Source organism: Cupressus sempervirens, chromosome 6, assembly GCF_028749045.1.
Source record: "Cupressus sempervirens isolate cs-2001-9-10 chromosome 6, ASM2874904v1, whole genome shotgun sequence".
NCBI lineage: Eukaryota > Viridiplantae > Streptophyta > Pinopsida > Cupressales > Cupressaceae > Cupressus > Cupressus sempervirens.
Genome location: NC_143123.1, coordinates 281244749 through 281271188, shown reverse-complemented (window position 1 = coordinate 281271188; position 26440 = coordinate 281244749). Strand labels below are relative to the sequence as shown.

The 26440-nt window shown below is 34.6% G+C and overlaps 1 protein-coding gene across 2 annotated transcripts in view; it reads left to right on the top strand.

Annotated features, from left to right (window-relative positions):
- The first annotated feature begins 3109 nt into the window (after positions 1-3109).
- The window catches only part of LOC149552315 (cyclin-like protein), a 47941-nt gene continuing 24610 nt past the window's right edge, over positions 3110-26440 (top strand). Inside the window, exons 1-3 of one of the 2 annotated variants that reach the window (XM_089787840.1) lie at positions 3121-3374; positions 10908-11106; positions 23810-24062. In XM_089787840.1, coding sequence (XP_089643966.1) covers positions 11078-11106; positions 23810-24062 — 282 coding nt within the window. In that variant the 5' untranslated portion in view covers positions 3121-3374; positions 10908-11077. Of the gene's footprint in view, positions 3375-10907; positions 11107-23809; positions 24063-26440 lie in introns of both variants that reach the window. The other variant, XM_089787839.1, reaches the window with a different exon arrangement.

Here is a 26440-nt window from a genome sequence, read left to right as displayed (position 1 = left end):
CCTTCTTCTTATGTAAAGAATCCTTTAGCTGCTCTTTTTGGTTCCTAAAATTTATCATGAGGAATGTACTTTTGAGATCCACAGTTAATGGCAATGTTTTGAAAGTAATTTTACTATCATTGTCTAATATGATAGTTTCTAATATTTTGCCTTCATATTTATGTAGTTTTAGTTTATATGTTGCTCTGTTAGTTTTTACCTTAATCTGATCAGATTCCAAACTATTAACTTCACATTTGATTAGTAGTTTGATATTGTTATAGAATTGAAAGGAGGAGTCCAAGCCTATCAATTCACCTAGGGGCAACCCTTACTCCTTAATGATATCCAGGTGAAGGAGTTGTGGAGGTAATGATTGGATGCTAAACCAGGTTGGGATAGCGAAGTCTAACATCCCCTCATTACAATTTGGAGACCAATCAAGAAATCTCATAGCATAACCCTTAAAAAATAGTTAGAGACATAGAGAAAATCCTTTTTAACAAATTCAACACTGCAGTGCAAATAAACTAATCTATAAGAGTAGTGAGAGATACTTACCTATTTCTTGCAGAAATCTTCTAACTAGTTGCTGAGGTTGAGCAATTCACATTTTGGATCACTCCAATATGCAAAAATGCCCACTTTTTGACACTCTTGCGACTGTTCTTCACTTCCATGGATACTAATAGTGATAGACTTATCTTTTGGTATGGGAGAATGCACAACTGGTGAAGAACTAAAGAAGAGGGGAATTACTATTGAGGGGCTAGCATCCAAGATCTGTGATTGGGGGGGAGGGGGGGGGGGGGGGGGGGGAACATAGGAGCTAGGAGAACCACTGGGGGTTGGCAAAAATGAGGGTTCTTGCCTATTGGGTTGGATCTTGCAAGAGTGGTTCATGTGGTTGTTGAGTTGACGTCTCGATTGCTGCAAAGGCAGATAAGACTTTTTATTGCCTAAATATTTGGTAAGATTAAAAACCCTAATTTGGTTATCCAAACTAGTAGTAGAAAAAATAATGAGGCGAGGGAAAGAAGGCTGAAAGGCATGAGGCTTCGGATGCTAGCGACGAATCTTCGACTGCTCACTACTTTCCTCATTCATGAAATGATCAATGTTGTCTTCTTTTCTAACTAGGGGAGTAAGTGAGTAGGCTGGGGCTGCCCCTGGTTGAAATTGTGATGCTTGATTCATTTTAGGGCACACCTATTCATTATGCTCGCTAAGAATCTCAAATTGATTCGAGGTTTCTATCAAAAATTTGTTGGGAGGTTTGGGATTCAGAGGCAGAATGATATTTACTAATTTCCATGGTTGCAACCTCTTCCTATTGGAGAAGCGAAGGTTTGGAGGAGGGTTAATCATTGCATATGCTTTAGTGTAAGGAACTGTCGAAGGGTTTCTTGGTTTCTTTCTAGCCCAATGCAAGTTGTTTTGTTGATTTTCTTTTCGCACTTGTTTCAAAAAGTTTGTTGAACTACCTGCTTTTTTCGACATTTTTGCTAAGATAATTATTTCTTTAAACTTAGGTATTAACAAATTAGTTATTAAAGGAGACTCACAAATTATCCTAAACGTGTTAAGAAAAAGAGAGACCCCAAACTAGATCCTTAATTCTAAATTTGAATATTCCCTAACAATTGTTGATCAATTCAAAGAAATAATCATAAAACATATTTATAGGGAAGGTAATAAAGAAGCAAATAGTCTCGCTAACAAAATAGCATATGGAGAAGAGTTTCTAATAAGACTAGCTAATATGACATGCATAAATTAGACACTTGTTCTTGAAGGGGTATTAGTTTTGAAATTTTACCTGTCAAAATAAACATGTTAAATTTAGCTGATATCATTTTCAGTTATTCAAAAATTTTCCTTATAAACTATTTTATTTTATAATTAAAGTTATTAGGAGATAAGTTCCATTTTTTATTATGAAGCATTCTTCGTTTCGTTCTAACAACTTGATCATAGCCAATTTAATGTTCTGGTTATATTAGTTATACATTCAGAAATCAAAATAGACACTAAAATTGGCTAAACTTCTCTGAGATATTCATGTAAGGGCTATACCAAGGATACTTATCCATCTTTGATCTTTGATGCTCAATCGAGATGAATTTTTTTAAACCTAAACACAATCTTGGGCCCCATAGCATATTATCTATAAAAAAAAAAAAATCTAAAAATAAGTCAAAGGGTTGTAGCTCAATTGTTTGAGCACAACTGGTAAGGATGGAATGAGGTAGATAAATCCATCCACTAATGTTCAAACCCCCCAAAATGCATTTAGATCGAGGCTTTGATATATTGAATAGTTGAGAATGAGATTGTACCTCGAGGGAATTTAAGGAAATGAATATGAAAAAAGAGGTTAACATTTCAAGATATGAAAAGTGCAAGATATAGAGGTTAGCATTTTGTTTGTCACCCTAGTGATCCTTTACGAACGTGATATTTGGGGCAGTAATATGTCAGATAAAAAATGAAGGCAAGTAGAGAGATTCCAAAAACATTTAATTATCAATAACCTCAAAATTAAAACCAATGTCCCCTATACTATCTTATTGGCAGAAATGAGCATATTTCCTTTGTAGGCTTCTACAATTGGTGAATTGTTAAGCTATCTAAAGAAAAATCAAGGTATTAAAAAAATATCGTTGACCTAAATTGCTCATGGAACGTCAAATTGATGAAAAAATGGAATATTAATATGCATGAATGTACAAATAACAATGAATAAATAAAAAAGTTTGTGGGGGGAAAATTCAAGAATATCATATGGTGAAAACAAAATGGATACAAAAGACTACTACATAAAAAAATTTAACTTCAGAGGAGATCATGACTATAACACAACTTAGGACAAGTTTTCACCATTTGAGATGTGAAACATCTAGATAGATTTTACCTAAAGAAGAATAAGAAGAGAAAATATCTCTATTTTGCAACAAAGAAGTGGTTGAAATAAAATGACATTTATTTGAAGAAATACAACTAAACAAAATAACAAACTTAATATTCCAAATTTACTTTAAAAAAAAAAAAACCTTCATTCATATCCAAAAATCTAAAATTTTGACATCCCATTATAAATAATAATAATAAAAATAATACTAGGGCAGCTATGACGATATTAAAATCTTTCATCCATTCAAAGGTACGAGTTGGCATTTGCTCTTTCGAAGGCATTTGGGGTCCGAAAAGCCCTATTTTGTTATTTTGGTAGAATCAGTTCAATCAGCTCCGAAGGTGGTCTGTTTTGTTCACACAAAGACATCCTATGCTTGATGAGGGATCTTAATTAATTTATTCGCGCGGATGTGAAAAATGGAGGGGAGACACTTTCAGCCAAAGCTCGGAGATGCCAAGGGCACGTACTCCCACTCAAGGTGAACGCATCCAAAATTTGTTATCTCCTGTTTCTAATGCATTACAGAAGAAACTCTGCACCTTTACAATCATCTTCACTTTCTCTCAGAATCTGTTCTTTGAAGTACCAAAAACTTGGGATTTTATAGTAAATATTGTTTCCCAGCAATTCATACCAATCTAGATCTAGCAACAACTAAACTGTAAATGTGGTTATCTTTGCAGTTGTGGTGTTTAAAATTAAAAAACAAAAAACAAAAAATTCCTCCGCCAAACTTATAAAAATGTCATCCCCTCGAGTCTAGATGCATCTGAATCATCATTTACCTGGCGGAAGAACAAGTCTTCTGCTCAAACTTTTTAAAAATGTCGTTCGGTCCGGTCTTGATACATATGAGAATTCATCATATCCCTGGCGGAAGAATGATCCCAAAATTACAAATGTGAATAAGAAAAAAATCAAATTTGCATTTGTCTCTTCGCATCATGAGTTGGAAATGATCATGTCAATGGCTTCTAGGTAAATTTCTATCTGTCATTATCCTTCAGTTGTCAATTGCTGGTAGAAGCAAATGACAAGTTTGACTATTTGTTGGGCCTTCCCAGCTTAAATATGAGGGTTCAATGTTCTCTATATTTAAATTTCGCAAAGTTTCTTGCTGTAAAATCTAGCGGCAGGAGATTTCGTGAAAATGGACATCTGAGTAATATTATCAGGTTTTCTCTTGGTTACTTTGATGCCACCGAATTTGCATAATGTTGCGGGGGAACTTTGTAAAGCTGGAGTTGCTTTGCAGATATCTTTATTATAATTTGAGTTCAAGAAATAATCAACAGAGGGCCCCAATTCTCGAATGGAAAAGTTGTTGATGTGGGCAGAAACCATCCAGAAACTTCCCAATAGAAATGTAATTGAACAGAAAAGTGAAGCTACTTTCCAGTAAATTGAACAGAAAATTGAAGCTACTTTTCAGTAACAAGCATGATGAGTTAGTCCATAGAGGGACTAAACATTTGCGACAGCCCTGGGAACAACTCAAAACATTTGAATTGATGTAAAACCAAATGATAAGGTTAAGCAGGAAAGAAGACGAAACATGCTTGTGAGTGAATTGCAGAACAAATAACAGTGGGAATGTCGCTTAGTAGTCTAGAATAAGCACTTCGAACTGTCAAAGCCTAGACTGGTCCAAAATTCACGTGAGCTAATGCAAGATGAGGAAAAGAGATAAACACCTGAAAGGTTATTGTTGGCATATTCGCTCTTTCAGCAATATTTTCTCCATTTCTATGCTTGAACATTTGGTCAAACTATTATTATATCAATTTCATTCTTTCAGGAGACTTCAGAATATGCCGACAAGAATTCGTAGGTGCTTGTACATTTCTGATCTTGTAATGTCCCCTACTAGGAGGTTGTAATATCCAATGTCTAACATACATTACTATGCAACTAAATCAAATTAATTTAAGGAAATGAATAATTCATAATATATTTGATAGTTAACATAGTTAAAACTTAATCCCACTTTCTTACTAACCTGAAAACTTAGCCTTGAGGAGGATAGCCAGTACTTGTCATAGGGCACATCGATTCCAGGAAGTGGATTATCTGAAGGTTTCCAGAACACATATTCATATGCATCTCGGAACTATACCCTCAGGGATTCATATATACATCGTCTGTCTTGGGTTTCACCCACTTTGTGAGAAATTACTCCAGCCGTTTCCTACAACCTATCTCTCTTCGAAAGGGGCTATAACAAGAGACTAAGGGATAGACTATGAATATACCACCTTCAAGTAAATTGTGAATGACTCATGAATATTTATATGTGCTTAAATAAAATACAACACATCTAATAATTTAAATATAATATTTTCTAAAGCAGTATTAGATCATAAATCAGTTAGAGCATACCCTTTGCTATTGCTCAATGCTTGCTGGTAAACAGATATAGACTTATTTTCTGATATCTTCCATAGAATAGCAGATATGATATATAAAATTGATTCTTCCCTCCATTCAACGAGTAGTGGTAAGTTCTTATAGGTGCAATCTGAACTGAGGGGTTGTGCTGGATAAGACATGTCCCTGTCTTACGGTGATCACTTCTTCCCTTAAAAGTCTTAATTGCTGCATACCTTCAACCTTTAGTTGGTTAATGATAATTTTGACTAGTCAAAACGTCACCAACAGGATCCTCAACCTGGTCTTAACTAATCACTTGAATTGTGATAATTAGTGAAATATCTCGCTGATGCTATGAATGCACTAATTGCTGCCTTCCTTTATTATTGATTATTGATGATTAATCTTTATTGATATGATATCTTAATCTCACTCCTTTCGTAGTGTAATCCCTTCAATTATCCTTGATCAAACATATGCTCAACATACTAATATGTACATATCGATCTGATCCTCAATCATTGCTTAGACAAAATTCATTTGATCATGATCATTCCTCACTATTTGGCTGGAAATGTATATAATCAACTATTGTCACGAACTATCTGCCGATGAGTGTTCTGTTCTTCTTAGTAGCGACAATCGTATTCTTATAATGTCTTTAGTATCCATGATGGTTTCTGAGGAGTGGCAGTGCCAATTTTGAAAGCTTTGGCATTTTTCGCTATTCACGTCAACTGGCTAACATCGAATTATATCTCCATCTAAGGTTGCATCTTCCTTGGGACTGGTTTTGTTTCTTGAGTTTGGATGTGGTCATTGACTTGTTGTTAACCCAGTCTCTTAAGATTCAATTATTGTTTGTCATTCGAGTCGCTGCTTCAGCAGTAACTGATGCCTGTCTAATGCTACCCAAGTTGCTGCTATTATTGATGATTATCAATATTTAATTGCCATCTTATCATGTGTCTCAGTTGATCTGTTTTGATGGTTTATCATATATCTTATGCATTAGAGTAGGCCTGGTTTCACATTGGCTCGATATCCTCTCACGTGATTCTATATGTGATAGTAATTGGATATGATAATTATCCATTTTATCTCTTTTTGCTTTGTGATTGATGTTATGAATCTTCTGTACTCTGATCTGTCTATTTCAGGGTCATTTAGTCCATTGACAGAGCTGTATATTGTATTTTATTATTAGTTTATCTTCTTATTTATTTGTATATATGAAACTTATTATTGTTTATTATTAAATACTATTTCTTAAAGGAGAAATTACAGTCTGCCCTTCCCCAAAATTGCTTTTCCTCAAGTAATGCCAATATAATACAAATCTTTCACTGTGAGTAGCTTCTGCTGCACAACTCTGTGTTAACCAGTGCATTGCAATCGTTAGGCAAGTTTTCTCTCATCTTCTATTGCAAAGACCATCTTATAATGGTGCCAGTTGCACGATAGCATGTCTCAAATTTATGTCTTTTGGGTTTTCCTTCGTTTTTTCCTTCATTTATAAATCGATGATAGGAAGTAGAGATATGTTATGTGAGGCCGAAATGTTTGTGGGATTATAATGGTTAAGTCAATAAGAGATCTTATGACAATTGGTTAGATAGATTTCAAAAATGCTTGCTGGCTAAATCATTTAGAAAACATAAGAAATGTTTGGCCCAATGTGACATCTTTTATGTGACTGAGTTTAACTATGAAGAGTGGTGCACATTGTATTAAGAACCTCATGATACGAGCTTTATATACTCATGACATCTTCTCTCTTGAAAGCAAGAATATAACTCTTAAAATAATTATAATTATTTATAAAACACTCATGGAATAAACTTGTTAGGAGACACATCAGACATGAAGTATATACATCAGTAAGGTACATACACCCGTGAAGTAATAATTCTGCAAACATTTTATAGAAATACAAAGATACAAGACATATTCATAAGCACATGTAAATACACAAGGTATGAAGCTTGTATGTAAGTCACACTGGGCACAAATATACACACGTTATGATGCATACATGAAGCATAGATACAGGAAGTATGTATGTAAGACGTGAGATATACACGAGAAGAGTACTTATGGAGCAAACATATGAAGCAAACCTTGAAGGGGCCTTGGATACACATAAGGCATTGATCAAACATATGAACGCCTGTAAAGTATGATCAAACACATGAATATATGCAAGGCATGAATTACACATGTAAGGCAGGGATCATGTACTGAAGGCATGAATCACATATTGGACTACTCGTAAAGCATGAAACATAAATGTGAATTCATTTAAGTCCAAGGTTAACCCAAGTTTTTGGGACAGGTACAGTAGGGGACAATTTTCTAGGACGACAATTATTTTTGCCAATTTTGGGGATGGCTTGGGGACCACTTTATAACGATAGCTGAAATTAAAATATTCATAAGAAAAAATGGATAAAGCATGCACTTATACATTATAGAACCTTAAAATATGAGAATTAGTTGAATTCATATGCCCAAATCGTGTTACAATGAGAGTCAAAGTCAAATTTCCACCAGAAGTCAATGTCAAAGTCTCCTAGGCGTCCCCTGTGCCCAGGACATTTCTGGAACAGGGACACCTAAAAAAATTACCGGCCTTGGGTAACACTGTTGAAGTCATCAAACATACATTTAGGACATAAAGCTTACACACAAATTCACTCAAGTCATAAAGCATACATGTGAATACATGTAGTGCATAGGGCATGAAGCATACAAATGAATTAAGTTAGGAAGCATATAAGTGAATGCGCATAGCACATAAACTGAGTTCCCTTTAGAAACATGTATGTGATTACACATAGCACATAAAGCATGAAGCATACATATTAATTCATCAGGAAGTCTATATGTGAATACACATAGCTCATAAAGCATGAAATAGCAACATACACAGGTACACACAATGCATATATGTAAGGCATGAGCAATCTGCACCACGTAAAGCATCCACGTAAGGCATGAAGTAATACACGCAAATATACATAAGACGTGAAGTGCACACAGAAGACATGGAGTATGAAGCGATATGAATGAACGCAAGGCATGGAGTATACATGTCAGCATTAAGAGATCTTAGTCAGTTGGAGCATACCCTTTCTGCTACCCAATGCTTACAGTGAACAGATATGAACTTATTTCTGATATCTTCTATAGAATAGCAGATATGATATATAACATTGTTTCTTTCCTCCTTTCAACGCGCGATGATAACTTCTTCTTATAGGTGCAATCTGAAGTCAGGGGTTATGTTGGATAAGGTACATCCTGTGTTTTCTGGTGATTGCACCTTGCCAAAAAAGTCTTAACCGCTGCATCACTTGAGCCTTGAGCTGGTTAATGATAATTTTGACTGGTCAAAATGCTGCAAACAGGATACTCAACACGGTCTTAACTAATCGCTTGATTTTTGATAAATAGTGAAGTATATTACTGATGCTATGAATGTTTTAATCATGCTTTCCCTAATTTTTGATCAATGACAATTGCTTTTTATGATCTGACATTTTAATCACACTTATCTTATATTGTAACCCCTTTGTATATTGAGTCGGATTGACTAGCCCTGATCAAGCTTATACCCAATTTACTAATATGTACATATCAATCTGACCCTCAATCATCACACAGAGGATATTCCTTTGATTAGGTTCATTCCTCACTGTGTGTGTGGATATGTATACAATTGACTATTGTCATGATCTATCTGCCGATGAGTGTTCTGTCCTACTTAATAGCAATAATCTTATTCTTATTAATCCTTAGCACCCATGATGGTTTCTGAGTGGTAGCGCTGATTTTGAAAGCTTCTACATTTTTTGTTATTCACATTGATTGGGTGACATCAAATGATATGTCTGTCTAAGGTTGCATCTTCCTTATTTGTGACTGGGATCGTATCTTGAGTTTGGATTGGACATTGACTTATTGATAAAATTCTTTTAACATTTGATTATTGCCTGTTGTTCAACTTGCCGCTTCAGTGGTAACCGATGGCTGTCTAATGCTATTCAAGTTGCTGCTATTATCGATGATTATCAATATATAATGTTGTCTTATCACATGTCTCAGTTGATCTGTGTTGATGGTTTATTAAATATCTTATGCATTAGAGTAGACATTGGATTGATATCCTCTGATGTCTATACATGATAGTAGTTGGATATGGTGCTTATCAATCTTTTCTCAGTTTGCTTTGTTATGGATGTCATGAATCTTCTGTAATCTGATTTTTATATTTCAGTCATTTACTCCATTGATGGAGCTTGACCCTTCATCAGCTAAATTCATCTATTGTATTTTATTATTATAATATCTATCTATTTATTCTAATATTTTCTAATATTATTACTATTTATTATTAAACACTATTTTTGAAAGGGAATATTACAGAATCTTCTGCTCTCTAATCTTTATATTTCATAGTCATTTAAATTTACTCCATCAATGGAGCTTGACCCTTCACTCATTAAACTAATATATTATATTTTATTATTATTTTCTTTTTATATTTTAATCTTATTATCATTATTTATCATTAAATTTATTTCTGAAAGGGGATGAGATCTTCATGGTTGAATTGTGTGCATGTCCTGTACTTCAGTATGGTACCAAATTTGGCCAAACCTTGCTATGGTTTGGTCAATCCTTAATCGGTGAGGTTTGTAGAAATTGGGTTGGGTCAAACCTATAATGAAATAAGAATTCTATAAATTATAGAAACATCTTAAAAATTTGAGAAAGAGCCTGATGGGACTCGATATGGTTAAGAAAAAAACCATTAAATGAAAAATATGAAATGGTCGATCCTTCTAAGATTAAAGTTTTTCTACAATTCCTCAATGGAAATGAACCTGCACACCGCAACACACCGCAATTCTTCATGTGCCCTACCCTAAATATATATTGTTGTCTTGGGCTTAAACGATAGGATCATGAGGTCTTTGCTGAAGTTTGGAAGCAGCAATGTGTGTTCAAGTTTTCAACTTCTTTTATGAGTTAACTTGCATGCCAAAAATCACTTATTTCTTTGTCATATGTATAATTTGATGTTTTTTACTAGTTTTGAACACTTCTATAACATCCGTTAGAGATCTGAGCTTTTGAAAACCTTTCTCCCTCACAAACCTATCAAATTTTCCAAGCATGGTAACATTCACCCTGTGAGGCATGTAGCTTTGTTCCAAAGATTGCATCTTTCACATGCTTGTAATAGTTTATAACTTTAAGTTTATCATATAAAACAATGTTGTTTATGGCTTTTATAGCTTGTAATAGTGCACGAGTGAACTCTCTAGTTAAAATTTAAAGTTTCTTTCTTAGTATTCTTCTGCAATGATTTCAGGTCCATATTCCATTTCAGACATATCATCTGCATTTCTACCTCAATAAGTAAGAAGGTGTTAGAATCTGTCTTTAGCTGTCTACCTGTTTGTCATACTAATTATCACATCTGCCTAGTTATATTCTTACAGGGTGGTTGCAAAATTAAGTGTGTTAAATAAATATTAAAAATTGTATTTACACAATCATAGCTTTGTAGAAATGCAACTTATGGCACTCAAAAGGACACAATAATTACAATTTTTAAATAAAATGATTACAGGGAAGGCTCTTTTCTATAAAAGCAAGGCAAGAAAACGCCTGAGCATGGGCCGTATTGGTCAAGTATCAACATCTTTATGAAATTGGGGTTGCTTGACATTGAAATCAAAGACAAGTCCTTGGAAAGCTTCAATTTTCCTAAATTGAGAGAGGAAGTGCTCTCTTTATAAGATGCATTTCCTTTTGTCTTCCACTGAATGGTAATTAGGGTGATTTGTTAATGTGCCACAGTTATGCTGTTTTTATTTGATTATCCTAGTGGCCCCTAAAAAAGAATGCCAACAAGAGAGGTGCAATAGATAAGTAATTGAGTTTGGTCTGTGTCCATGATTAAGATATGCTAGCTAAAATAGTGCTTGAAATTACTACCATTGGAAACATCTCTAAATTTGTTGTCTGGGTGTCATTAGCCTCACCATACCACCTGAAACTTCTACGATATATGGTACCACTGCTAACTATCACAAGCCTGCTCCTCTGGTTTTATGCGCATGCACTGCTTTAAAAAGGAACTGCTCTGTTTTTTGAACTTTGATTGATAAACCTATCATTGCAAGGGTTCTGCTTTTCCTTGTAAGTTACTGATGCCATAATGTCTTGTATTTGAACATGTAAAGTTTCTTGTAGAAGTCTTCTTTTCATCCTTGTGAAAGCAATTCCAAAGGTTTAGGCATTCCAGTGTGAGTGCAATTGTTGCAATTGAGTATATCTTGTGGCTTCAATTTGTGATTACTGTTAACCCAGAATACAATCTTGCTCTGTTGTCCAAATCATCCACTGAATGTCACATGCTTTTACTGAGCCTGTTAAATATTATTTTATAAAAACATTTAACAGATATTCAGGCTTGCAGAAGTTAGGGTTAGTGTTAATGGTGTTGGGTGATAAGCTTCAATAGCAAATTAGTTTCCACTTTTGTACAGTGCTTCTCCTGGAGATGGATGGTGGACAGCAAATCATGATGACATTGTTCTCATAGATGAACTTTTTCATTGGCTTTGCTGGACAGATTTGATTTTATCTGCATTGTAAAATAATTCATCATGACTAGTACTATGCTTGTACCGTGAATTGGTTCCAAAGCATTGATAATTGGTTATCTAAAGTGTTGTATAGAAGCATATGATCTTGTAGTTACTCTTTGCATACTGTGGGATATGTTATAAGCCTTCATGCGATTGTGAAGATTTTCATGAGGTGCCTGTTACCAGAGACCTGGATGTAGCACCTTTGCATATTTTCCATTCCTGTGATTTTTGTCAACACCTCTATGGTTTCTAATGAAATTTTATGTTTGTTATGACTCATTGCAAATCTTTATAATAACTCAATATGCACAAGTTTGTTCTTATTTTCACCTATTAGTATTATTTGAAATGCTCTTTTCTTAGTTGCTAATGTCTGACATGTTCTTTTGATTGGCTTTGTTTCCTAATGATGAATCCAGTATGATACATGAAATGATGGTAATATAATGAGTTTTTTGCTGTATTTCTGTAACACCCTCACAAGTACAGTGATGTAATGCTGATCCTAAACAATTCATCACCAACAGATTCAGCATCAATATACACATTGCTCTCAACAATCATTATTTGAAAAGGATAACGTGATCTCACATGAACCAATTTAGTAGGAAGGACTGCTATAAAATCGAATTCTGTTGAAATTCATATCTCTTAACTTTTTTTTAACAACAGCTAAGGGGCATCTTCAGTAAATACTGCACGTTGTGGTGTTTGATTAAGAGTATAATCAGGTTAGTTTGTATTTTGCAAGCTGTTTTTGATTGTAAATGAACATGTGCATGTTATATGGTGCAAGTTTTATTGAAAACTATTCTGCAGCAATCAAGTTGTCTTTTATATGCATCATGTCCATTTCAGTCTTTATTCTAAAAAGATTAGCCAGTCTCACATGGTTTATCTTGAGTGGAATGGCTGCTGTAAAATCAAACTCTTGGAATTAGGCATGTTTGAACCTCTCCCTTTGAATATCTTCATGTTATGGTGGTGCGACTTGAATCCAAAATAACCAAGCTTCAAGAAAAATATCATCCAAGTTCATGTCCTTAACATCTTTTGTATTATCCCAGATGGATATTCTCCCAAATTTTATCTCAGGAACCAATTTCAGAATACAACCAGATTGTTTATGCATTAAACTTTCAGATTTAACCAGCAAATAAACAATAATTGCTCATATAGGAAACCTCACAAATTTCTATTGTTTCATCATATTCAGCAGTTACAAGAGCAAGACAAGCAAAGCTCGTAAAGACTCTCAGAATAAGTTCTTGCATTATAAATTAGCAATACAGTAACAATCCAATCATATAAATAGTGATGAAAGTCAGATTGGATTAATCAGGAAGGAACCTGAAATGCAATTGTGAACTCCACCGCGGATTAACCACAGGTGATGAATCAGCGCTACATCCAATCCACCAAGAAGAACCAGAGGGTTTGCGTTTTGAGGTCCTGAAATGAAGCTGAAGCTTCCTTAATTTCTTCAAGAGAAATCCTCAAATTAACTCAATATCCAAGCATGCCCAAAATGAATTAGACCTTCTCCTTTTAATCCTAAAAGCCGTGACTCTTTGACTCCCTTCCTATCTTTTCATCTTGTCTCTTCTTGTCACTTTTAGCCCACTTTATATTATTAAATTGACCTTTTATAAACTCAAATTATGCTCCCCATAGTCAATTTTAATATTATATGAATGTTCTTAAATTTCCTAATGTCCCAAAAAAGGGACATTACATCTTTATTATAAAAAGATGGCCTGGTCTGTCATGGTTTATTCTCATAGAAGTAACAACTTTTAATTTAGATTTTGGGGAAATTCATAATCATCGACAATATTAACAATAGTTGGTATGCTTGTCAATCAAGTAGCGTAAGTCCTAGCGATTGGTGAAGTGTACAGCAGGTGTATCTTGCAAGATATGTTTAAACTTCTGCAAGGTGAACACCATTGCAGAGCTGTACATGTTATGTCATGCGGTACTTATATTTTTGTTCTTAAATTTTTTCGGAGCTGCTTTCCGAAAGGTAAATATGAGGCTTGTTTAGTGTTTTACTCAGACTAGTATTTCTCATATAACAAATATATCAGATATTTCAGATCTGTTTGCTAAGTAATAATACAGAACTGGAACAAATTTTTAACTGTTTTGAAACAAAGAAAAGAGTTGAGGTGTCCCCAATCCAAACTTTGGCGAAGATAAATGACTGGGAAAGGCTGTAGGAGGCTGGAAAGGTGACCGGCAGACACATTGAAGAACTGATTTTAGAGTCTGAAAATAGCATGAGCAAGTCACTTGGAAGTTGGATCTTTGACCTGGAAAGTCATTCTCATGATGCCTGCCTGAAATTTTTTCATTACTGGTGTTTTCCTGCAGGTCATACCTCTGACCATAAAAAATCATCATCCCAGCCTTTGGTTGCACTCTTGAGCTCCAGCAGGTGGTAGTGACCCTGTGAAGTATGAATCTGTAGTTGCTGAGGTTTCTTACCTAAATTTGTGGATCCTCATGGTGTGTGCAAGATTTCAGAATCATACAATTAGTGAGATATTGCTTACAAAACTGCTGTACACAAAAAGTGGCGATGCTTGTTTCAGTGACTACCCCAGTCATCTCCCTAGTAGGGCATGTGTAGCCTTAAAATATACTGGAAAATAATATGGGAATCTCCCAGGCGCTGGTTTTGACTCTGAGTGATGGTTGGTGCTCAAGAATTGCAGGAAAAGGTCTAGAGAGGATAACTTGTGTGTATATCTGATTTGTGTTATTGGAAAAAAGCAGGATATAGATTCAACAAAGTGCCAAGGCTAAAAGGAGGAGATTTAACTGAATTTTGGGAAGGAAATGGCTCTGCAGGGTTGGATTAGCAGGTATTTTGGTGTAGAAATGCCAATAGCTTGCGGGAAAATCCAAGAGAGCATGCAGTTAAACTCAATAGGAGTGAGAAAGTAAGAATCGCTGGACAGTGATTTATAGAAGCAAGAGAGGGTTCAAATAGAGGCCTTTATGCCTTTTAATGTATAATCAACCAACTGGCCATTTAAAGATGTAGTAGAGGGGAATTTGTGCAGAGGCAATGAGAAAGTTTTACACAAAATATTCAAATTTAATGTTATTCTATTATTGTTGTTTTATGTTATGTTTAATACATCTTCCTCACTTATACAGGGGTTTCTTCTCCTGCATCATAGGAACCACTCCCTATTTGTTTGATTTGTTCTAACAACTCATATTACTACAATCACTTGTATAACTGACAAATTTATGTTATCCTACGCACTTGATATCTAATACTAACGAACATATCACAAATAAAATAATTATCCTAACAATCCCTTGTGATGACTAATTCTTAACAGTAGAGCCTTGCATGACTTTTGGTGGACACATTTTCGTAGAATGCGAGAACTGGGCAGGGAGAGAAAAAATCTGGGGGATGTATGTTTGTCTTGTATGAAACCTTGATAGAGGCCTTTAATCATAGAAATTGTCTTTGTGAGTCCTAAAACACACTTGAGGGGATGGAGTCTGGACATCAAGATGGGTGTGTGATATAGTGAAAAGTGCAAAGTATGTAATTTTTGGCTCTATACTTCAGTGTATGATAAAAAATATTTAATATCTCCTACTAGTGATTGTGCTAAATCACCTTTAATTCCAATAAAGTGCTGCAGTGTAATAACCCTTGTTGTAAGATCAACAAGCGTTGAAATTGTCAGCTGATGACCATTATTTAGTAATACTTAATTTGTGATTAGAAGCAGGACTTTAATTGTCTACTACAACAGGAATGAAGCTGTGGGTATTGTAATTTATTTTGATTTTATCTTCCCTTTGTTGCTTTCTTATATTCATGTGATATCAAGTTCAATTGAAGGGATCTAAAGTTTGGAAGCCCATATTTCAGAATAGGAGAGATGAAGTGCTTTTGTTGATTTTTCAGATCAGGAATGAAGATAAGCATCAAAACACATACAACAATGGATGCAGCAAATTATCCTGGGGAAACCCTCCAAACCCAGCCACAAATATATCACTTATATTAATGAAAAATCAGAAAATCTGATTTGCAATATTGCCAAATGCTAGACTGTACCGAACAAAAAAAATTATCCCACCAAATGAATACCATCAAGACCTATATGCGCTTGTCTTACCCTTCATCGTCATGATAATGAAGGGTCAGGCCGTTACACCAAAGAATGACCTTTCAGGTTTACAATTGAAATGAAGAGACACCAACAAAAAGGTAACTCTAGATGCTATAATATCAACACTCCCTCTTAAGCTAGGAAAGGTATCTTTTCAGTTTTCTACGTCATGAAGTCTCTCAACATGACATATATAATTGCTACACCTAATTGTGAGGAATTTTTTTTTTTTATCACGGACTCTCTCAATGTGATAACATCTTGGAGTCACTCAACATGATGTTCTCCATGACTACTCTCATGTTTCAAATAAATATAAACACAAGCTCTCATCAAAGAGTCACTCAATGTGATGTTGTCATGGAGTCTCTCAACATGACATCCCTTATGGGTACTCCCATGAGTAGAAAGGGTAATACCTCTGTCTCAGAGGCAAATTAGGGCTTTCACCTCATATTTCTCTATCTGAGAGAAATATGTATTGTAAGGGCTTTCACCTCATATATCTCCGTCTTAGAGAAATATGCATTGCAAGGGGTTTCATCTCACATTTCTCCATCTTAGAGAAATATGCATTACAAGGGCTTTCACCTCACTTTCTCCATCTTAGAGAAATATGCATTACAAGGGCGTTCACCTCATATTTCTCTATCACAGAGAAATATACATGACAATAAATCTTTACAATGATGTGATTCTCTCTGAAGCTCCAAGCACTTGCATTAACCTTATGACCTCCTTGTCCAAGATTGCTTGCAATGCTTGCCTTAGAGGAACGGTTTCCAACATAAACCTCTTGAAATTATGACATGCTATGGTTGAGGACTATCCTCCTCAACCTCATCCTAGATCTCCCTTTACATAATAGGTCTCTAGAGTTACCAAGGTGAAATCCATATTGACTGTGCGATTTTGTTCTTTGTAGCTAAAGAGGTTTTTCAAGGACTTTAGCACTTGGCCTTGCAACACTAGAATCAACTTAGTTGACACCTCCACTTCTTTACAAAATCCCTCTTGATCCCTTTTGCGATACATAAATTTTGGAACCCTCCAATGCTCAAATTGAGATAAGGTTTCTTTTGATTCCCCCATTCAATTAGCAATCCAGTTTCCTCACTAGTAAGCAATCTTCTAGTTACACTTTCCAGCATGAGAAAGCCATAAGATTATACATCTCTTGCATGACTAAAGATACCCTTGAGCGTGGTCTCTAGATCTACATAGATACTTGATCTTCCCACAAGTGCTAGCTCTATCTTGCTATAACTAGTACCTTCCAAATGCTCCTTATCTTTGAAGTACAATCTTCAATTCTCATCAAACACCGCCGACTTGATAGTTGATTATGATTGATGTTTGCCAGTGACAACCACATCTCCTTGATCTATAAATTGAAGAGATTGTTACAATAATGAGGGAATCGACACACATCCTTCTTCTTGGAAAGATTGTTCGATTCGGTTAACGCTTCCAAAGTTTGAGCTTGTATTCTCTACAATAGCTCCACAACATTGTTAGTGATAAAGCTAGTAGCCAACTGAGATAATAATAATGACTACATATAACTATCTTCCAAATTTTCCTTGTTTCTGTTTAATGCCCTTTCCCCTTTGTAGAGGGTACTTTATAGTCTCAATCCCATCTTGTAGATAGAGAAATGTAGCTTCTGGATATTGAATAATCTCCATCGTTAAGCTGTCTAACTCTGCAACCTTCTCTATGCTCCACGATTATGTTTTCGACTTTAGGAGTTGATTCATAAGATCCCTGTCTCCAATCCCATTAGAAGATGAAAAATCCATGAAAATATCCCTGTGGCATATCATAGACTTACTTTCAAGATAAAATGGATATCTCAGTCATGAACGTTATATACACAGTTATCTCCAAAAATCACCAATTCTCTGAAACACCTCCCTTCCGCTATGACAAATCATAATAGAAGTTGTTTAACAAATAAAAAACTACCATATAATATAGAACGCCACTAGAATAGTTACTCTTCTTGTCTTCAAGCTTCACTCAACAATATGTGTAACACCCCACTCAGGAACCCAAGAGAAATTAACCTAATATGCTACAAAGTTTACTGAAGGTTTTTTTCTTAAAAGTTTATACAACATCAAGGTAACAACGCAGAAGCAACATAAAACATACACATCAAATACACATAAATAATGCAAATACAATTTACATTTTTCAAGGGTTCCTTCACATTGAGTCACGTTTAAGAAAGCTTTATTAATTAAAATTAAATCTAAGTACAATGTTCATAGCCATGATGAAATTAATCTCATAAGCAAATACATAAATACATCTGACATAATAATGTACATCTAATACACAACATCCACTATACATGTTGCAGGGTATGTAATAACAATACAAGTATAAAAGAACAATACATCATCCTGTAGGATCTTGAGATACAAGTACAAGATACATGAATACATAGATACAACATTTGAATAGAAAGTCTCCAAGATAAGAATGTGAATGTGCAATTGCATCAAAAGAACATCCAACATCGGTGCCAATATATGGGGGAACACAAATGGTTAGAAGTCACTACCTCTTGATCTTGTGTTTGGCACCACTCCCACCGTGTAGGGGAGATAATGTATGATCTACACACAGATAAAAAAACACAAAATCAAACCCTGATAGGTCATTCTACCTCAAGGGTTGCACAAATTACTGATAAAGAAAGAATAACCAAAATCAAATGATTGTCAACCAATACCAAAACCATCAGATACCAAAGTCAACAATCAAATACCAAGTCCAAACTAAGTATCAAAATAAAAGAGATAAAACCACTGAACGAATATCAACTTCCAAATCAAATGCCAAATGTCAAAAGAATAATAACCAATAAATTATAGACAATCATCAATAAATGCCAACCGCTAGCAATAAATAACTCCAACAATAAATAACAACTCACCAATAAGAAAAACCCACTAGAGGCAAATACAAAAACTACGGAGGAGACTCAAGCTACATACTAGGGGGTGTCATCACATGGTCAAGCTATTTTAGTTACCTTGGATTAGTCTCTCGCTAGTCCTTAGACCCTCAAGCATTGAGTTACCTTGGACTGGTCACTCTAGACCCCAGACCCTCAACATGACCCATGCGGAATTCGAATACCCTCTCATCCTTAGACCCTCAAGCATTGAGTTACCTTGGACTGGTCACTCTGGACCCCAGACCCTCAACATGACCCATGCGGAACTAGAATACCCTCTCATGAAGACGAGGAAAACTATTCATACATCTCACTAGGTATCGTCCTATTTCCATCCTTAGCCTATACAAGCACTCAAGAAATAGGCAAGACAACACAATTATCTTAAATGTTTAAACCCATTTCCAAAAATTTATTAAGTTATCACTTATTAAGTCAACTTACAATGAGTTACCTTGCAAGCCACTCCCATAGGATGCAGCTAAGCTACCTTCCCAAAGTTACACAAACCACAATTGTGTCCCAAACCACCAAAACAATGATAATCGATTCAGTTCCATGACAAGCAACTGGAATTGATACTGGTTTTCAAAACTCAAGTCATCATAAATGCTCATCAAAGATAAATTTTCATAAATAAATATATATTTGTGATTTAGTTGTTTTTTAAGAGAAGTTAATATCAATTTCATTTCTAGATTTTTAAGTTGATGTCTATTTAAGTCCAATATTAATATTTACTTTTATTTTAATCCATAATGCAACTACAAATAACTCAAACTTAAAATTATAATTTAGTTTAATTATTTAATATCAATTAATTACAACTAGATGAATATATAATGAACTCCTCTATAACTTCTCTTAAAATATAAATAAATCACAAATATCAGAAAAGCTTGCAACTGAAAGCCTGCAATTCCCAGCTTCTATAGAAAATATCAAAACCAAACATAACCAAGCATGTGAGTAGATTCTCCTTTGGATCCCTTGTCTTTGTGCAATTATAATATTCCAGCAATTGGTCTGTAGAAGTAACACATAAATAAAGAGCCTGAAGAACTCTGCTTGAATGAATCTGGTTGTTGATTCTTCTTAAACCTGCTCTGATACCATGTTGATTTTTCATACCAGAAATGAAGATAAGCAACAAAACACATACAACAATGGACACAACAAATTATCTTGGGGAAACTCATCTTGAGGGAGTAAAACTCAGCCACAAATATATCACTTATATTTATGAAAGATCAAAAAATCTGATTTACAATATTGCCAAACACTAGACTGAACTGAAAAACTAAAATCAGCCCACCAAGCGAACAACATTAAGACATATTTATGCTTGTCTTGACCCTTCATCATCTTGATAATGAAGGGTCAGGCAGTTTAGAACAAAGAATAATCTTTCAGATTTACAGTGGAAATGAAGAGACACCCATGAAAAGATAACTCCAGACGCTATAATACCAGCGACATTCAGAGAGCGGAGTTACCACTATGAAATTAGAGCAGATCATCGTTGTGGGTTAGATGACGTAATATGGGTATGAGATGATGGCCACCCTTTTTGGCATACATTAGAGTAGACTATTAGATTATTAGTGAGTTAGATGATTTATAACCCATTTAGCATTGATGATATTCAGTAAAGCTTATGTCATGTTTTTGGATGTTATTCAAACACTTGCATGGGATGCCACTTTCTTTTTCCAGTGTTGGGAAAGAGGTTTGAAGAATTAATGTCCTTCAATACCTTTATTCATGTCCGTTGACTTCGCTTGTTCTACACTTACCTTCATAAGACACGTGATTTTCAATAGTTTTGCGAGATATGGCTATTGCTGTATTATTCTTTTTTTACTGGAGCATACACCTTTAGGGTCCATTTGGTTCCTGTAGTCCAAAATTTCAAAATGGAATTAGAATTGCAGAATGCTAATTTTACCTCAAAATCAGGTTATCAGACTTCCCACTAGCTACCTGGAATAGAAAATTAAAACCTATTTAAACTTTTTTGAGGAGTGTAAAAATCACATTTTGATATTTTATTAATTTTTCATGTGCGATGACAACAAACGATAGATTCAATGGCTTTTTACCAGTTTCTTCCATGCATGTGCATTAGTGGGAAAAAAACAGTCATATAGTTTCTTTAGAGCTTGAATGCCACTCTTGTTAACTTCATTTTCTCAAACAAAGAGAGGAATTGGGTTTGCTCGGCACATGAACAAGAATAACCAGTAAAATAACATGTGGATTTGGAGAGCATTGATGGCAGTACAGTTGAACAGCCCAGGCAGAAGAAAGGCACCAAGTCGAAAACTACAGCTAAAGAAAGTGTTCTCAAACAAAGTAATAGAATACTTCAAATTATTTCCTCTGGGAAAGCTGAATGATCTTTCTCAAGATATTTTCTGATATTTGAAATCTTTGTTGTGGAGTTCTTTGCAGAGAACAAAAATATTGCAGGGTTTAATAATGTAAGGACTTATCCTTTTTTTTCAAAATTTTGTCTACAATCCTTTTTCTAGATTTATTATGTGCACAGTGGCGTACACACGCATTTGCTTGGACCAGGTATAAACATATGCAAATATTTGCTCTGATAGAACGAAATAAGCAGTCAGCTGGTTATAAACAGTGATATGCTTAGCTTGTCAATGATGATATTTGGCCTTTTTGTCTGGTGTTACAGCTGGATAAGAGTCTTTACATGACTGTTTGTGAACTTGTGGAAAATGTGCTTGATTCTGTGGAATCTATCGCAGCCTCTGTGTTCTATTTTTTATTTAGCTGGAAAACAATGCCTGAAGCAGTGATCTTCAAAAAAGATCTTCCCATTTATCTTTTATGTAAATTAAACGGTCCTACTAGAATTTCAAAAATCATTTTGAAGAGTCGCAAATCCTTGATTTGGCTAATTTGAGATTTGTAGAAATCTCGATTTCTACAATTCCACGAACCAAATGGACCCTTAGAGTTTGATGAAAATGGGGTTTGTGATTGAAACAAGGAGCCTCATTTTGAACTATTATTAAGACGTTCCCTACAGATGGGTGGGTCTTGCTTGTAGTGAAGTATAATAATCTCTTATCCTCACTCTACTTGGAGCCAATGGAAAAGCCTTGAATTGCTCAAGGTTAATAAAGCACTGTGCTGCTGCACCGAGGTGTCACCTTTGGTTTACTTAGGGGCAAAAATGAGTTTAGATCTTGACTGTTATTTATGACCTACAAGGTGGAATGTTGTATCAATTTGTTCTCCTTCAGAATTATTTAGATGATTTCTTTTCCCCATTGGTTTATATTTTTGACTATTTTTAAGGTTTCCTAGGACATACAGTTACCAGGTTCTTCACTGGAGTATTTTTTTAGTAGGTAATAGTATAAATACTTCATTCTAGTAAGATAGCCTTCTTCAATTAATGGCCAGCAGAGATAATTTGTTTCAATCTTGAAATTTGAATTTGAATTCACCAAGTTTTGTACAAACCAATACAGAATGGGATTGATGGTGCTATTTAAGTTGGAATTCATCCTCGTTATAACATCATCTCAATTTTTTCTATATGGACTCTGGTGACACCACAATAATCGAGCAGGAAAATCATGTTAGGCTCAATCGTTTATTTAAATAACGTATTGAAGTGTCTAGAAGCATAAATATACGCACAATAAAAATGGTTGCGATTCTAGATTTTTTGAAAATGTTAAATAAGATAAATTCATATTTCTATGTTGGGTAGATTGAAAATACAATCAAGCCTTTATCTCGTGTACAATTATACAGGTGAGAACCAACAGGCTGCAATGTTTTACTTTTTGTGTATAAAGTTTTCAAGTTGTATTTTGTATCTACCATATCGACCTGGTACATGTTTTGCTAACCCACCCTGAACTGTTGTAATGTTCACTCATCATCTTTTCCATTATACATGCATTCATTTCTTATATACCAATTAGTGATTCCCTCCTAAGGGATATCCGGTCTCATTCCTTTTCAAAGCATATCCATCTATCCTTATATTGATTGTTTGACTTGGTGGTTTTCTTTCCAGTGTTTCTCCTTAGGAGCCATAAAATGCTTATAATAAACTCCAAGCATGATACATTTGTCATTTGTCATTTTTAGTTTGGCTGTATGGAATGCTTATGTTTCCTTTTTAGTCATACATGTCAAGAATCCACAAGCTGCAATGCGTTTGTTTAGAGAGCTTTTTGTTTGCATCTCTTATATCTTGTGGTATATGTTTTGCTAACCTATCCCGAAAGTTTCTAGCTTTCATTCACAATTCTTTTGTGTTTTGCATTAATTCTTTTGTTATATTTTATTTTAGAATTCTCTTCTGAGGGATATCTACTCTCATCTCTTAAGTGTATCCATATATGCTGGAATTGATTGCTTGACTTGGTGTTTTTTTCCACTGTTTTCCCTTCGGAACAGCTGAATGCTTTCTGATAAATTCCTAGCATAAATGTTTGTAATTTAGCTGTATGGATTGCTTAATATAAAAGTTACTTTGAACTGTATTGGGACTCTTTAGAAATTTGTATAATATCCTGGCAGGTAGTGTTTCTGGCTAGGAGAAGAGGGTTGATGAAATGCTAGTATTTTTTTCTATTTTCTTAGATGACGAGAGCTCTTGCATGTGTTTACTGGTTTTTAATTGGTAAAAATAAAAAATTTAAATTGATCTTAGAACTGCCAAAAAGAAGATTGAAAATTACCTCTCTTATCATTTTTGGTACAGTTTGGGGAGGTCTAATAGAGATGTGAAGCAAACAGTAGAGGGACCACCAATTGGAAACACAGATGGAATTCACAATGTCATGATTCAGGATTCAAAGCGTCGCAGGCGGACTCAAGATGCAGTGCCAATTAAGGATTTATTGCAAGAAAGAGATACTAGGTTTGAACAGGAGAGTAGCAAAAAAGGCTCTGATCCAAAATTTCATGAGGCATCCAAATCAAAACATGTGGCAAATGCAGGATCCTTTTTTCAGGTCACTTCCTAGTGAATGTCTTTGAATGCGTATGCAAAATCTGTTGTGTAAATATCTATTTGCCACCTTTTTTTATCTTTCATTAAGTATCTTGATATACATAGGTCTTATTTTGTTTTCTTTGAACTCTCTAATTTGTTGAAGTTCACAATTGGTTTTTTAGCTAAGAAGTAATAGATGATTTTTTAATATTTGTGAGCTTTGTCACAAGGTTTGAGCTCGTGTTTAAGTTTAGTAAAGGTGTTTTTTGGAACAAGATCATCTACAGATAAAATTTGAAGAAGTTTCGCAATTAAATTTGAATATTATTAATCTGTTTAATTTATTTTTTACACAAAATTTAAATAAATTTTTAAAATATTAAAGTTTCACCAAATTTAGAACTATTAAAAAACAAAATTAAACAATTCTAGTGTAATTTAATATATAAATATTAATACTGTCACATAAAAGTCCTATCTCAACTTTTTCATTGTCTCTCTCCAAATAAAACGAGGCAATCAAATAAAAAGTCAAGATATGATTGAATCATTTTGTTGATTTATATAGAATTTCTATGCTCGCTCATCCTGAAATACATTTAAAACATTAATATTGTATCAAATAAAGATAGATGAAAAACAGGCTTTGTAAATGCAAAAGCATTTCTCTGGAAAAAACAGAGGCAAGACATGACTCCTGACAGTTCAAATATTGATGAAGAAAGAGAACAATGGCTTAATGTGGCTCTACTCCAGTTCAACTATTGGAGTTATTACATGCTTAATCATTGGCTGTAGTTCGTGATTAATGGCAAGATTCACACAAACATTAGAAAGTTATAAAATAATGGCTTTGATGGTCCAACATGGGCTTTGACACCACTGTTTTGATGTTTTGGGTTAGTGAGGGCAAAACAAAATATCCGCTTCACTTCCATTCTCACTGCTATCTTTCTGTGGGTTGTTAGGCCACCTCTCATTTTGCTGTGCATTATAGGATTTACTAATAAACAATAATAATAAATTTAAAATGTAAAAATAAATAAATAAATTACAAATATAATATAATAAAATAAAACATAATCATAACTAAATTTCAGTGAAGTTTAATGAATGGTCAAAATGCATGAGATGAAAAGTTGTGACTCCCTCAAAACATGAGATATAAAAGGGAGAAGAGAACTTCATTTGAATGGGGGATGAGGATGGAAGAAGGAAGAAAGAGTGAAAGATGTGAATCGTTAATAGAAGAGAAGAGGATTAAGAAGAAAAGAAAAAATTGGTTCCTTCAATAAGCAGAAGTGATAAAGGGATGTGACTCTTTCAAAAGAGGGGTGATTTTGGAAGGTTGTAACTCTTTCAAAGGGTAGCAATGATGAAGGGTTGCAACCCTTTCAAAGAGTGGTAATTGTGAAAGGTTGTGACACTCTTGTAAAGGGCACAAATGATGGAAGGTTTGATTCTTTCAGATGGTGGTAATTGTGACAGGTTGTGACCCTTGCAAAGTTGTACGCATGGTGAAAGGGTGAGACTCTCTGTCATATTGGAAGATATAGAGGGGAGAGGTTTCATTACGGGAGGCTATCCAAGATGGATTAATTTGGGGGATATTATATTATTCTCAAAGCCAGCCATGAATATTGGTCATTCAATTCTAATGAAAGTAGGTGACCCTTTTAGAAGGCAAGGATAAGAATTCAATCCAATGAAAATTGTAGAATCAGAAGATTTAAGGCAGTGAATATATTAAGGAAGAACAGTGAATATGTAAAGTAGAAGCAGTGATTATGGAAGAGGAGCTGTGAATTACATATAGAAACGGTGTTACATGCAGTGTTCACAATCAAATTGTATATAGTGATTACATGTTGTGGAGTGACTAATAAAGAATGAGAAGATTAGGAAGGCAATAACAAAGGGCTGTGATCCTTAATGAAAAGGTGCTTATCTCAGGAAGAAGCATAGTTACACCGCCTTGTAGGATGGGGGGACAACAGGACAAGTTTTTGAGATGGGGGGACAGAGGGGCTTTAATTTGGGATAGAGTGGGGACCCGGGGGGAGTAGGGGTGTATAAACCATATAGTTATGAAAAGATGCACTACAATCTTACAATATAAGATGTACAGATGTAAAAAACTTAAACATTGAACATTACATTGAAGTTTTGAACTGGAACATCATGATTTATGATCAAATGACAAACAATGAACATTGAACATCAACAAATGAAAGAGTGTCAAATTATATAATTTTAAATTTATAATATATATCAGTCTCAGATATAGAAATGCAAATGTGAATAAAAATGAAGAATAGAAGGCTTTTGAACAAAGGAGGAGGAAGGAATGGGCCCGAAATCCCATTATAACATAAATAGAACCAAAAAAATATTAAA